This window comes from Panulirus ornatus, chromosome 50 (genome assembly GCF_036320965.1).
Source record: "Panulirus ornatus isolate Po-2019 chromosome 50, ASM3632096v1, whole genome shotgun sequence".
Lineage (NCBI taxonomy): Eukaryota > Metazoa > Arthropoda > Malacostraca > Decapoda > Palinuridae > Panulirus > Panulirus ornatus.
Window position 1 is genome coordinate 25,005,066 of NC_092273.1, and position 16,206 is coordinate 25,021,271.

The following is a 16,206-nucleotide window of genomic DNA, read 5'->3' on the forward strand; positions in this document are numbered from 1 at the left end:
AGTAGTAGAGGATTAGTGGAACAGGTGTTTGCTTTGAAGAATTTGTGAGAAATACTTAGAAAAACAGATGCATTTATATCTAGCATTTATGAATCTGGATGATAGACAGGCTTTGTGGAAGGTCTTCAGAGTATATGGTATGGGGATAAGCTGCAAGAAGCAGTGACATTTTTTTACCAAAAATGTAAGGCATGTGTGCGAGTAGGAAGAGAGGAGAGTGATTGGTTCCCAGCGAAGGTCGGTCTGCAGCAGGGGTGTGTGATGTCCCCAAGGTTGTTTAATTTGTTTATGGATGGGGTGGTTAGGGAGGTAAATGAAAATGTTTTGGAGAGAGGGGAGAGTATGCAGTATGTTGGGGATACAAGGCCTCGGGAGTAAATCAGTTGTTGTTTGCCGATGATACAGCTCTGGTGGCTGATTCGAGTGAGAAACAGCAGAGGTTGGTGACTGAGTTTGGAAAAGTGTGTGAAAGGAGAAAGTCGAGATTAAATGTGAATAAGAGCAAGGTTATTAGGTTTAGTATGGCTGAGGAACAAGTTAACTGGGATGTAAGTTTGAATGGAGGAAAAATTGGAGGAAGTGAAGTGTTTTAGATATCTGGGAGTGGACTTAGCAGTGGACGGAACCATGGAAGCAGAAGTGAGTCACTGGATGGGGAAGGAGATGAAGGTTCTGGGAGCGATGAAGAATGTGAGGAAGGAGAGAATGTTACCTCAGGGAGAAAAATGGGTATGTCTGAAGGAATAGTAGTTCCAACAACATTATATGGTTGTGAGGCATGGGCTATACATAGGGTTGTATGGAGGAGGGTGGATGTGTTGGAAATTAAATGTTTGAGGACAATAAGTGGTGTGAGGTGGTTTGATCAAGTAAGTAATGAAAGGGTTAGAGAGATATGTGGAAATAAAAAGTGTGACTGAGAGAGCAGAAGAGGGAGTGTTGAAATCATTTGGACATATGGAGAGGATGAGTGAGGAAAGATTGACAAAGAGGATATATGTGTAAGAGGTGGGGGGAAGAAGACATGGGAGACCAAACTGGGGGTGGAAGAATGGAGTGAAAAAGATTTTGAGCGATCAGAGCCCTAAACACACAGGAGGGTGAAAGGCAAGCAAGGAATGGAGTGAACTGGAATGATGTGGTATACTGGGGTCGATGTGCTGTCAATGGACAGGACCAGGGCATGTGAAGCCTCTGGGGTAAACCATGGAAAGGTCTGTGGGGCCTGGATGAGGAGATGGAGCTGTGGTTCTGGTGCATTACACACTCAACAGACTTATAACTCTATAATTTAAACACTCACCTTTGTTCCCCTTGCCTTTATACAATGGCACTATACAGCCAATCTGCCAATCCTCAGGCTATTCTCCATGATCAATACACACATCGAAAATCCTAACTAACCAATCAATAACACAATCACCCCTCTTCTTATGAATTTCATCTATAATACCATCGACTCCAGCTGCCTTGACACATTTCATCAAATGCAAGACCTGCACCACCTCTATTTTCACTGAACTTCTTGCCATGACTCTCCTTTCACATCCCTCCCCAACCTCCTACCCAAATCAGCCACCTTCAATAATCTCTCAAAGTACTCATTCCATCTCCTCTAAGTATTTTCTGACAATGCAAAACAATATACTGTTAAAGTTAGTAAGATAAATAAAAATATTATGGGTCAATTTTCGGTTAAAGCTTTACACAGGCCATCAGGGATTCTATTATAATTACATGTACTGTGTAACTATGAATTCACACACAATGTAACTATGACTTCCACACAATGCATTTCCTGAAAAATCACAGAAGCATCATGCTCCTTATGTCTTGTCACATATTACATAAGCTATCAAGCTCTCTCCTCAAACAAATCATGTAATGAAAATCTAGTTAGAAGTAGAATAAAAAATAAATTTACTGTCTATTATTGCTGATACTTTTGGAATTAAGAAATGTAAGTTCTGAAGGGAGAAAACCTTTCTCTCCAGGGTAGTGTCCTTCTTGCAATGAGATATTCCTTGAATAAAATTCCTGTAAGGGCCATTCTTGGCCTTTTATTTCTGGTAAAAAAGCTTCATATTTGCTCCTCCTACCTGGATGATCCTTGGATCACCAAAGCTGATTGCTTATTATATGCCCTCATCATAAGCCAATTAGCAACCTCCACCAGATCAACATCACTGACCAACCTGTTCCTAGTCATTCAGAGCTCACAATTCACAGTGCAAGGCAGTCATAAGAGGAAAGCTTTTACAAAATAGGTGGCGAAGGCAGGTTCGGGCTAGAAAACCTAGAAAAACTGCTTGCATGACACTGTCCTGGAGGAATAAGGTTCTCCAACCTTCAAGACCTACATTTCTCTCCTTTGCCATCTGTTCCACAAGCAATGAAGGAGAATAGAGAGAAAGCCTTCTACTGCACTTAAAAGAAGCATAAATAAAGACCTTCCCTGATGAATTAGAGGCAAACTGAAATCCAACTCTCAAGGAAGAGGCAACTAACCAGAGTTCATCCCGGATTGGAGCTCCCAGATCTAAACCTAAAGAAAGGGTATTTTGAAGGGTACTCCTGTAATAGGAAACAGTGTGACTAGGCATGTTTTTGTCATGAACTGTAAACCCAAGGGTTCCATAACTAGGCATCACAATCTTCTAGCAAACTCTGAAATGAATTCATGACTGATCAGCATTATACTGACGGTGAAGCATGTAAAGGTCACCTGTTAAGGATTAACAAAGGAATTCCAACAGCAACAGACCAGTGAGTACTTCCATGTCCTTTTGTAAATGTGGAAGATATCAAAAACTAAAAGTGGTAAAAGTGGTAAAAGCAAAATGGCACACAGATAATTCATTGAAAAAAAAACACGCAAATTGTCAATGTGACAAAGACACAAATAATGTTGATCATGAGCTTCAAGCAAAATATTCATCAAGTCTATTCCTAAACATACCTATAGTATTGCTTTCAAACACTTTGACTCTTGAGTCATTCCATGTGTTGAAAATCCTGTTGAAGAAAAAGCACTTTGCCTCATTTAAGGAAAAACATTTCCCCTTACTTCCATTGTTCTCACCTTTTTCCATACTGAGTACAGAATGGAAAAAGGTGAGAACAATGGAAGTAAGGGGAGTGGGGGAGGAATGGGATGTATTTAGGGAATCAGTGATGGATTGCGCAAAAGATGCTTGTGGCATGAGAAGAGTGGAAGGTGGGTTGATTAGAAAGGGTAGTGAGTGGTGGGATGAAGAAGTAAGAGTATTAGTGAAAGAGAAGAGAGAGGCATTTGGACGATTTTTGCAGGGAAAAAATGCAATTGAGTGGGAGATGTATAAAAGAAAGAGACAGGAGGTCAAGAGAAAGGTGCAAGAGGTGAAAAAAAGGGCAAATGAGAGTTGGGGTGAGAGAGTATCATTAAATTTTAGGGAGAATAAAAAGATGTTCTGGAAGGAGGTAAATAAAGTGCGTAAGACAAGGGAGCAAATGGGAACTTCGGTGAAGGGCGCAAGTGGGAAGGTGATAACAAGTAGTGGTGATGTGAGAAGGAGATGGAGTGAGTATTTTGAAGGTTTGTTGAAGGTGTTTGATGATAGAGTGGCAGATATAGGGTGTTTTGGTCGAGGTGGTGTGCAAAGTGAGAGGGTTAGGGAAAATGATTTGGTAAACAGAGAAGAGGTAGTGAAAGCTTTGCGGAAGATGAAAGCCGGCAAGGCAGCAGGTTTGGATGGTATTGCAGTGGAATTTATTAAAAAAGGGGGTGACTGTATTGTTGACTGGTTGGTAAGGTTATTTAATGTATGTATGACTCATGGTGAGGTGCCTGAGGATTGGCGGAATGCGTGCATAGTGCCATTGTACAAAGGCAAAGGGGATAAGAGTGAGTGCTCAAATTACAGAGGTATAAGTTTGTTGAGTATTCCTGGTAAATTATATGGGAGGGTATTGATTGAGAGGGTGAAGGCATGTACAGAGCATCAGATTGGAGAAGAGCAGTGTGGTTTCAGAAGTGGTAGAGGATGTGTGGATCAGGTGTTTGCTTTGAAGAATGTATGTGAGAAATACTTAGAAAAGCAAATGGATTTGTATGTAGCATTTATGGATCTGGAGAAGGCATATGATAGAGTTGATAGAGATGCTCTGTGGAAGGTATTAAGAATATATGGTGTGGGAGGAAAGTTGTTAGAAGCAGTGAAAAGTTTTTATCGAGGATGTAAGGCATGTGTACGTGTAGGAAGAGAGGAAAGTGATTGGTTCTCAGTGAATGTAGGTTTGCGGCAGAGGTGTGTGATGTCTCCATGGTTGTTTAATTTGTATATGGATGGGGTTGTTAGGGAGGTAAATGCAAGAGTTTTGGAAAGAGGGGCAAGTATGAAGTCTGTTGGGGATGAGAGAGCTTGGGAAGTGAGTCAGTTGTTGTTCGCTGATGATACAGTGCTGGTGGCTGATTCATGTGAGAAACTGCAGAAGCTGGTGACTGAGTTTGGAAAAGTGTGTGGAAGAAGAAAGTTAAGAGTAAATGTGAATAAGAGCAAGGTTATTAGGTACAGTAGGGTTGAGGGTCAAGTCAATTGGGAGGTGAGTTTGAATGGAGAAAAACTGGAGGAAGTGAAGTGTTTTAGATATCTGGGAGTGGATCTGGCAGCGGATGGAACCATGGAAGCGGAAGTGGATCATAGGGTGGGGGAGGGGGCGAAAATCCTGGGGGCCTTGAAGAATGTGTGGAAGTCGAGAACATTATCTCGGAAAGCAAAAATGGGTATGTTTGAAGGAATAGTGGTTCCAACAATGTTGTATGGTTGCGAGGCGTGGGCTATGGATAGAGTTGTGCGCAGGAGGATGGATGTGCTGGAAATGAGATGTTTGAGGACAATGTGTGGTGTGAGGTGGTTTGATCGAGTGAGTAACGTAAGGGTAAGAGAGATGTGTGGAAATAAAAAGAGCGTGGTTGAGAGAGCAGAAGAGGGTGTTTTGAAGTGGTTTGGGCACATGGAGAGGATGAGTGAGGAAAGATTGACCAAGAGGATATATGTGTCGGAGGTGGAGGGAACAAGGAGAAGAGGGAGACCAAATTGGAGGTGGAAAGATGGAGTGAAAAAGATTTTGTGTGATCGGGGCCTGAACATGCAGGACGGTGAAAGGAGGGCAAGGAATAGAGTGAATTGGAGCGATGTGGTATACCGGGGTTGACGTGCTGTCAGTGGACTGAATCAGGGCATGTGAAGCGTCTGGGGTAAACCATGGAAAGCTGTGTAGGTATGTATATTTACGTGTGTGGACGTATGTATATACATGTGTATGGGGGGGGGGGTTGGGCCATTTCTTTCGTCTGTTTCCTTGCACTACCTCGCAAACGCGGGAGACAGCGACAAAGTATAATAATAATAATAATATTTGCCCATGAGTCCATAACCATTACTATGAGTGAAGGCAGACGAATCAAGCTTTAGGTAGCTTGTTAGACAGAGAATAACATATACAGTACACCCTCAATCTAATGGACTAATTGGGGGAAGGGGCATCCGTTAATGCCAAAAGTCCGTTAAATCGAGAATGTAACCATTGGGCCATTCTTTAATACAGTAGACAGTAACATAATATATGGTTCACACGCTTTCTTTTAACTCCTCTATCACTGCAGAAGTTGGTGACTGAGGTTGGTAAAGTGTGCAGAAGTTGGTGAGTGAGTTTGGTAAAGTGTGCAGAAGTTGGGGACTGAGTTGGGTAAAGTGTGTGAAAGAAGAAAGCTGAGAGTAAATATGAATAAGAGCAAGGTTATTAGGTTGAGTAGGGTTGAGGGACAAGTAAATTGGGAAGTAAGTTTGAATGGAGAAAAACTGGAGGAAGTGAAGTGGTTTTAGGTATCTGGGAGTGGATTTGGCAGCAGATGGAACCATGGAAGCAGAAGTGAGTCACAGGAGTAGGGGTGGGGTGGGAGCAAAGGTTCTGGGAGCTCTGAAGAATGTGTGGAAGGTGAGAACGTTATCATGGAGAGCAAAAATGGGTATGTTTGATGGAATGGTGGTTTCAACAATGTTATATGGTTGTGAGGAGGGTGGATGTGTTGGAAAAGAGATGTTTCTGGACAATATGTGGTGTGAGGTGGTTTGATCCAGTAAATAATGAAAGGGTAAGAGAGATGTGTGGTAATAAAGTGTGTGGTTGAGAAAGCAGAAGAGGGTGTATTGAAATGGTTTGGTCACGTGGATAGAATGTTTCAGGAAAGATTGACAAAGAGGATATGTGTGTCAGAGGTGGAGAGAACAAGATGTAGGAGACCAAATTGGAGGTGGAAGGATGGAGTGAAAAAGCTTTTGAGCGATTGGAGCATGAACATACAGGAGGGTGAAAGGAATAGAGTGAACTGGGACAATGTGGTATACCGGGGTCGACGTGCTGTCAATGGATTGAATCAGGGCATGTGAGGCGTCTGGGGTAAACCATGGAAACTTTCATGGGGCCTGGCTGTGGAAAGGGAGCTGTGGTTTAAGTGCATTACACATGACAGCAAGAGAGCGAAAGTGAACAAATGTGGCCTTCGTTGTCATTTCTTGGCACTACCTCACACGTGGGGGGAGGGGGAGGGAGGTGTCATTTCATGTGTGGCAGGGTGGCGGCACAATGGATGAAGGCAGCATGTACGAATATGTACATGTGTATAGACGTATATGTCTGTATGTATATGTATGTATACGTTGAAATGTGCAGGTATGTATGTGTGCGTGTGTGGGTGTTTATGTATATACATGTGTATGTGGGTGGGTTTGGCCATACTTTCGTCTGTTTCCTTACACTACTTGGCTAACACAGGAGACTACGTCAAAGTATAATAACTATAAAAATAAATCACTTCATGCCATTTTGATCTGTGAGGATTGCAAAATTATTTGATGAATAAATCACATTTCTCTATATACAACCTGACCAAACAATAGCTTGAGGCAGACTGAGACCAAACCAAAGCAAGTATACCCCACACTACCAAAAATAGGTGTGATATGAAACGTGTATGATCCAGCTTAGGCACAACCTTCTGTTTCCATTCTAAATTACATATCAAATGCATTTTCCATCACACTTTCTCTCCATACTTCAGCATATCAGCCGTAATCCCATCCACTCCAGGTGTCTTTTTTACCTTCAGCCTTATTATCGTCCTTTTACCTCCCTTCTTGCTATTGGCCCTTGTACTTGTATTTTCTTTCTTCCATCCTACATACCCATGCATGTAACAACTGCTGCCTTACCTTCTTCCACAGTCATTAGCTCTTTAAAATACTCTTTCCATCTTCCTTTCACTTCCTGCTTTTGATTCAGCAACTCATCCTCCTTACTTCTCACATTAACATTTCCACTCTTACATCCATCTCTTTCCTTTTTCACCTCCTTCCAGTACAACTTTCTTAATTTTCCTTTAACTTTTAACTTTTTTCCAAAATCTTCATCTACTCTTCGCTTTCCTCTATCAGCTTCTAAACATTCTACTTACTCATCATGTATTCTTCCCTCCTCCTCTGGTTCATTCCTTTTGAGCAATCTACCATATGCCTTTTTCTTCTACAGCTTCTCATATGTCCATTATGAATTTCATTTTTCATTCCAGTATTTCACAGCCTTCCATCCAATTACTAATTCTACAACCTTTATATGTCTTTCTCTAAGCATTTAAAATGCTTTCATTTATTCACACACAATTGTATCCCTACATTTACTGCACCCCATCTAAACTTTTGGACCCACTCCTTTCATACTCCTCACTGCATTCTTTTTTATTCATCTTCTTGCTTACCAACACTTTTACTTCCTCATTCTTCCTTATTGAACACATCAACTCCCTGATCCTCACCTCCACAAGAGCTGTGAAACAAGAGTCTATGAAGAATCCTCTCAACTCTAGTTTCTAGAAAAGTTTTCTCAGCCTTTCATCCACTACCACATGGTCAATCAAACCCTTTTGCTCTTCTTTTCCATCATTTCTCATCCCTATATAAGTATGTATAATCTTGTGCTGAAAAATAAAGTGTTTGCAAGAAATAAACCAATCTCAGCACATACATCCACAAAATAACTTCCATTCTTATTTGCTCCAGATACTCTTACCAACTATCTTGCTAATCTCATCACATCTCACCTTTGCATTCACATCATCCATGAAAATCATCTTTCACTCCATCTTACAACCATCTATACAGTCACTCAAACTTCTCCAAGAAATACTTAATATCATCCATACATATACCCATGCACACTTTGTAATTCCAGTCTTTCACCCACGCTATTCTTGATCCACTCCATCCATGACTCTGTAATACTCTCCCATACTCTCACTGATAGCACAACTACAAGGGATCATGCATGCTGGGCTTGGAAAAAGTCTCCTATCTCTGACTGCCGCTCAGCATTTATCTTTGCCTCTAATCATTGCAAGTATGTCATCTAAGAAGCAAAACATCCCTTTATTCAAAAGAAATTTGATAACTTTTCCTCTTCATCCAGTGGTGGGTCTTTCTGATTTTTAACTGAGGGCATCACTAACAACTTCTGTTGCTACACTTTTTCTTCACTTTTTAATTCTGACTGTACTATAGCTGTCTCTCTTGTAGACAAAGCAACTCTCTCTCTTTAGTTCTCGTTTCTCCTCTAACTCTACCTTGGGTGACTCTAACATTCCTTCAACCCCTCACTTATGAATGCTATGCCCCTCCCGATAATTTTTCAAACTCTCCAAAATGTGCTTCTCTCTCAAGCAAGGATTATGGTCCTGATGGCATACATCCCTGTATACTTAAAGACTGTGCCTCTGAACTTGCAGATGTACTCACTCATCTGTTCAGTTTTTGTTTTAACACCAGAATTTTTCCTCCTTCTTGTTAGCATGCTTTGGTATATTACAACCCAAAGAAGGTGACTGTTTAAGATCGACCCCATACTAGAAGTCAGTGTAAAACACTGGAGGCCAGGGGTCCACCTAACATCAACACAGACCTCAGTGGTGGACTGGTTAGTGATATGCAAAGACCCTAATGGACCATCTTGCATACTAGGACCCCCTGGGATCAAGATCACATAGATTCGAATCCCACTTACAGCAGCTGGCACACAGCCCACCTGGCTGTTCATCCTTCCTAAAGGGATGGTCAATCAAATGGATACATGGTATGGGTTAGGAAATTTGTGTGTGTGTGTGGGTGCACATATATGCAGAAGTACAAAAAAATGGTACACACATATATAATGTTAACAAGATGGGACAGCAACAATACAAGCTTAGAAAAAAAAATCCATAGAAGATAGACAACACAAGAAACTATACCTCCTTAACACAAACTCATAGAAATATGCTTAAGCGAGTTTGATAAATTTAGAAAAAAACAATTATGATATTTTAGCATTCAACAGGAAAAATACTGAGAAAGTTATATAAATATCTTTCTTTGTGCTGGCTATGTTCAATGCCTAGAACAGGGCAGAGTATGAGGCATGTCCTGTAGCTTGCGATAACCTATTCAAAAGAAGAAATAACATTCAAGAAAACCAGGTGAACTTACGCTCATTTTTCTGCTCTTGAAATAGGCACAGCACGTCTCTCTTCTGTAACATAAAAAGTATATGTTATACTTAAACAAGCAGCAGATTGGAAGTCACACTTCACTAGTATTCCCAAAAACATTATCAATACATCACTAATCTGGCAGTATCAAAATGAGGTTAAAAAGTCAAAGGAGAGTTACACTATCTGATACAATTTACTCTCCACCCTTGTATGGGTGATTTGAATGCAAAGGTGATTATGTGGCAGTTGAGGGAATAATTGGTGTACATGGGGTGTTCAGTGTTGTACATGGAAATGGTGAAGAGCTTGTAGATTTATGTGCTGAAAAAGGACTGGTGATTGGCAATACCTGGTTTAAAAAGAGATATACATAAGTATATGTATGTAAGTAGGAGAAATGGCCAGAGAGCATTATTGGATTACGTGTTAATTGATAGGCGTGCGAAAGAGAGACTTTTGGATGTTAATGTGCTGAGAGGTGCAATTGGAGGGATGTCTGATCATTATCTTGTTGAAGCTAAGGTGAAGATTTGTAGAGGTTTTCAGAAAAGAAGAGAGAATGTTGGAGTGAAGCGAGTGGTGAGAGTAAGTGAACTTGGAAAGGAGACTTGTGTGAGGAAGTACCAGGAGAGACTGAGTACAGAATGGAAAAAGGTGAGAACAAAGGATGTAAGGGGAGTGGGGGAGGAATGGGATGTATTTAGGGAAGCAGTGATGGCTTGCGCAAGGGATGCTTGTGGCATGAGAAGCGTGGGAGGTGGGTAGATTAGAAAGGGTAGTGAGTGGTGGGATGAAGAAGCAAGATTATTAGTGAAAGAGAAGAGAGAGGCATTTGGACGATTTTTGCAGGGAAATAATACAAATGACTGGGAGATGTATAACAGAAAAAGGCAGGAGGTCAAGAGAAAGATGCAAGAGGTAAAAAAAAAATGGCAAATGAGAGTTGGGGTGAAATGGTATCATTAAATTTTAGGGAGAATAAAAAGATATCTTGGAAGGAGGTAAATAAAGTGCATAAGACAAGGGAACAAAAGGGAACAACAGTGAAAGGGGCTAATGGGGAGGTGATAAAAAGTAGTGGGAATGTGAGAAGGAGATGGAGTGAGTATTTTGAAGTTTTGTTGAATGTGTTTGATGATAGAGTGATGATAGAGAAGAGGTAGTAAAAGCTTTGCAGAAGATGAAAGCTGGCAAGGCAACTGGATTGGATCGTATTGCAGTGGAATTTATTAAAAAAGGGGGGTGACTGTATTGTTGACTGGTTGGTAAGGTTATTTAATGTATGTATGAATCATGGTGAGGTGCCCAAGGATTGGTGGAATGCTTGCATAGTGCCATTGTACAAAGGCAAAGGGGATAAAAGTGAGTGCTCAAATTACAGAGGTATAAGTTTGTTGAGTATTCCTGGGAAATTATACAGGAGGGTATTGATTGAGAGGGTGAAGGCATGTACAGAGCATCAGATTGGGGAAGAGCAGTGTGGTTTCAGAAGTGGTAGAGGATGTGTGGATCAGGTGTTTGCTTTGAAGAATGTATGTGAGAAATACTTAGAAAAGCAAATGGATTTGTATGTAGCATTTATGGATCTGGAGAAGGCATATGATAGAGCTGATAGAGATGCTCTGTGGAAGGTATTAAGAATAAATGGCGTGGGAGGAAAGTTGCTGGAAGCAGCAAAAAGTTTTTATCGAGGATGTAAGGCATGTGTACGTGTAGGAAGACAGGAAAGTGATTGGTTCTCAGTGAATGTTGGTTTGTGGCAGGGGTGCATGATGTCTCCATGGTTGTTTAATTTGTTTATGGATGGGGTTGTTAGGGAGGTAAATGCAAGAGTTTTGGAAAGGGGGGCAAGTATGCAGTTTGTTGTGGATGAGAGAGCTTGGGAAGTGAGTCAGTTGTTGTTCGCTGATGATACAGCACTGGTGGCTGATTCAGGTGAGAAACTGCAGAAGCTGGTGACTGAGTTTGGTGTGTGTGAAAGAAGAAATCTTAGAGTAAATGTGAATAAGAGCAAGGTTATTAGGTACAGTAGGATTGAAGGTCAAGTCAATTGGGAGGTAAGTTTGAATGGAGAAACACTGGAGGAAGTGAAGTGCTTTATGTATCCAGGAGTGTATTTGGCAGCGGATGGAACCATGGAAGCAGAAGCGAATCATATGGTGGGGGAGGGGGCGAAAGTTCCGAGAGCGTTGAAGAATGTGTGGAAGTTGAGAACGTTATCTTGGAAGGCAAAAATGGGTATGTTTGAAGGAATAGTGGTTCCAACAATGTTACATGGTTGTGAGATGTGGGCTATAGATAAAGTTGTGTTGAGGAGGGTGAATGTGCTGGAAATGAGACATCTGAGGACAATCTGTGGTGTGAAGTGGTTTGATCGAGTAAGTAATGAAAGAGTAAGAGAGATGTGTGGTATTAAAAAGAGTGTGCTTGAGAGAGCAGGAGAGGGTGTTTTGAAATGGTTTGGTCACATGGAGAGAATGAGTGAGGAAAGATTGACAAAGAGGATATATGTGTCAGAGGTGGAGGGAATGAGGAGAATTGGGACACCAAATTGGAGGTGGAAAGATGGAGTGAAAAAGATTTTGAGTGATCAGGGCCTGAACATGCAGGAAAGTGAAGGTGTGCAAGGAATAGAGTGAATTGGAATGATGTGGTACACCAGGGTCGACATGCTGCCAATGGATTGAACCATATATATATATATATATATATATATATATATATATATATATATATATATATATATATATACATATATATATATATATATATATATATATATATATATATATATATATATATATATATATATATACATACATATATATATATATATATATATATATATATATATATATATATATATATATATATATACAATGGGGAGGTGATAACACGTAGTGGTTATGTGAGAAGGAATGGAGTGAGTATTTTGAAGGTTTGTTGAATGTGTTTGATGATAGAGTGGCAGATATAGGGTGTTTTGGTCGAGGTGGTGTGCAAAGTGAGAGGGTTAGGGAAAATGATTTGGTAAACAGAGAAGAGGTAGTAAAAGCTTTGCAGAAGATGAAAGCCGGCAAGGCAGCAGGTTTGGATGGTATTGCAGTGGAATTTATTAAAAAAGGGGGTGACTGTATTGTTGACTAGTTGGTAAGGTTATTTAATGTATGTATGATTCATGGTGAGGTGCCCGAGGATTGGCGGAATGCTTGCATAGTGCCATTGTACAAAGGCAAAGGGGATAAGAGTGAGTGCTCAAATTACAGTTGTTTAAGTTTGTTGAGTATTCCTGGTAAATTATATGGGAGGGTATTGATTGAGAGGGTGAAGGCATGTACAGAGCATCAGATTGGGGAAGAGCAGTGTGGTTTCAGAAGTGGAAGAGGATGTGTGGATCAGGTGTTTGCTTTGAAGAATGTATGTGAGAAATAATTAGAAAAGCAAATGGATTTGTATGAAGCATTTATGGATCTGGAGAAGGCATATGATAGAGTTGATAGAGATGCTCTGTGGAAGGAATTAAGAATATATGGTTTGGGCAAGTTGTTAGAAGCAGTGAAAAGTTTTGGAAAGAGGGGCAAGTATGAAGTCTGTTAGGGATGAGAGAGCTTGGGAAGTGAGTCAGTCATTGTTCACTGATGATACAGCGCTGGTGGCTGATTCATGTGAGAAACTGCAGAAGCTGGTGACTGAGTTTGGTAAAGTGTGTGACAGAAGAAAGTTAAGAGTAAATGTGAATAAGAGCAAGGTTATTAGGTACAGTAGGGTTGAGGGTCAAGTCGATTGGGAGGTAAGTTTGAATGGAGAAAAACTGGAAGAAGTAAAGTGTTTTAGATATCTGGGAGTGGATCTGGCAGCGGATGGAAACATGGAAGCGAAAGTGAATCATAGGGTGGGTGAAAGGCAAAAATTCTGGGAGCCTTGAAGAATGTTTGGAAGTCGAGAACATTATCTCGGAAAGCAAAAATGGGTATGTTTGAAGGAATAGTGGTTCCAATAATGTTGTATGGTTGCGAGCGTGGGCTATGGATAGAGTTGTGCGCAGGAGGGTGGATGTGCTGGAAACGAGATGTTTGAGGACAATATGTGGTGTGAGGTGGTTTGATCGAGTAAGTAATGTAAGGGTAAGAGAGATGTGTGGAAATAAAGAGTGTGGTTGAGAGAGCAGAAGAGGGTGTTTTGAAATGGTTTGGGCACATGGAGAGAATAAGTGAGGAAAGATTGACCAAGAGGATATATGTGTCAGAGGTGGATGGAACGAGGAGAAGTGGGAGACCAAATTGGAGGTGGAAAGATGGAGTGAAAAAGATTTTGAGTGATCGGGGCCTGAACATGCAGGAGGGTGAAAGGCGGGCAAGGAATAGAATGAACTGGAACGATGTGGTATACCGGGGTCGACGTGCTGTCAATGGATTGAACCAGGGCATGTGAAGCGTCTGGGGTAAACCATGGAAAGTTCTGTGGGGCCTGGATGTGGAAAGGGAGCTGTGGTTTCGGTGCATTATTACATGACATCTAGAGACTGAGTGTGAATGAATGGGGCCTTTGTTGTCTTTTCCTAGCGCTACCTCGCACACATGAGGGGGGAGGGGGTTGTTATTCCATGTGTGGCGAGGTGGCGATGGGAATAAATAAAGGCAGACAGTATGAATTATGTACATGTGTATATATGTATATGTCTGTGTGTTTATATATATATATGTGTACATTGAGATGTATAGGTATGTATATTTGCGTGTGTGGACGTGTATGTATATACATGTGTATGTGGGTGGGTTGGGCCATTCTTTTGTCTGTTTCCTTGCGCTACTTCGCTAACACGGGAGACAGCGACAAAGCAAAATAAATATAAAATATTTTTTTTTTTTTTTTCCTTTTTATACTTTGTCGCTGTCTCCCGCGTTTGCGAGGTAGCACAAGGAAACAGACGAAAGAAATGGCGCAACCCACCCCCATACACATGTATATACATACGTCCACAAACGCAAATATACATACCTACACAGCTCTCCATGGTTTACCCCAGACGCTTCACATGCCCTGATTCAATCCACTGACAGCACGTCAACCCCGGTATACCACATCGCTCCAATTCACTCTATTCCTTGCCCTCCTTTCACCCTCCTGCATGTTCAGGCCCCGATCACACAAAATCTTTTTCACTCCATCTTTCCACCTCCAATTTGGTCTCCCTCTTCTCCTTGCTCCCTCCACCTCCGACACATATATCCTCTTGGTCAATCTTTCCTCACTCATCCTCTCCATGTGCCCAAACCACTTCAAAACACCCTCTTCTGCTCTCTCAACCACGCTCTTTTTATTTCCACACATCTCTCTTACCCTTACGTTACTCACTCGATCAAACCACCTCACACCACACATTGTCCTCAAACATCTCATTTCCAGCACATCCATCCTCCTGCGCACAACTCTATCCATAGCCCACGCCTCGCAACCATACAGCATTGTTGGAACCACTATTCCTTCAAACATACCCATTTTTGCTTTCCGAGATAATGTTCTCGACTTCCACACATTCTTCAAGGCCCCCAGAATTTTCGCCCCCTCCCCCACCCTATGATCCACTTCCGCTTCCATGGTTCCATCCGCTGCCAGGTCCACTCCCAGATATCTAAAACACTTCACTTCCTCCAGTTTTTCTCCATTCAAACTCACCTCCCAATTGACTTGACCCTCAACCCTACTGTACCTAATAACCTTGCTCTTATTCACATTTACTCTTAACTTTCTTCTTCCACACACTTTACCAAACTCCGTCACCAGCTTCTGCAGTTTCTCACATGAATCAGCCACCAGCGCTGTATCATCAGCGAACAACAACTGACTCACTTCCCAAGCTCTCTCATCCCCAACAGACTTCATACTTGCCCCTCTTTCCAAAACTCTTGCATTTACCTCTCTAACAACCCCATCCATAAACAAATTAAACAACCATGGAGACATCACACACCCCTGCCGCAAACCTACATTCACTGAGAACCAATATATAAAATATATATATATTTATTATTCATTGGTGATTGGGAATACCTGGTTTAAAAAGTGAGATATACATAAGTATACGTATGTAAGTAGGAGGGATGGCCAGAGAGCGTTATTGGATTACGTGTTAATTGACAGGCGCGCAAAAGAGAGTCTTTTGGATGTTAATGTGCTGAGAGGTGCAACTGGAGGGATGTCTGATCATTATCTTGCGGAGGCTAAGGTGAAGATTTGTATGGGTTTTCAGAAAAGAAGAGTGAATGTTGGGGTGAAGGGGGTGGTGAGAGTAAGTGAGCTTGGGAAGGAGACTTGTGTGAGGAAGAACCAGGAGAGACTGAGTACAGAATGGAAAAAGGTGAGAACAATGGAAGTAAGGGGAGTGGGGGAGGAATGGGATGTATTTAGGGAATCAGTGATGGATTGCACAAAAGATGCTTGTGGCATGAGAAGAGTGGGAGGTGGGTTGATTAGAAAGGGTAGTGAGTGGTGGGATGAAGAAGTAAGATTATCAGTGAAAGAGAAGAGAGAGGCATTTGGACGATTTTTGCAGGGAAAAAATGCAATTGAGTGGGAGATGTATAAAAGAAAGAGACAGGTCAAGAGAAAGGTGCAAGAGGTGAAAAAGAGGGCAAATGAGAGTTGGGGTG

General features: G+C 41.4%; 1 protein-coding gene across 2 annotated transcripts in view; it reads right to left on the reverse strand.

Annotated features, from left to right (window-relative positions):
• Nucleotides 1-16,206, reverse strand: part of LOC139764677 (uncharacterized) — a 55,275-nt gene that overhangs the window by 32,670 nt on the left and 6,399 nt on the right. For both annotated transcript variants that reach the window (XM_071691558.1, XM_071691557.1), the window contains exon 2: nt 9,552-9,594. In XM_071691558.1, the coding sequence (XP_071547659.1) occupies nt 9,552-9,557 (6 nt within the window). In that variant the 5' untranslated portion in view covers nt 9,558-9,594. The remainder of the gene's footprint in view (nt 1-9,551; nt 9,595-16,206) is intronic.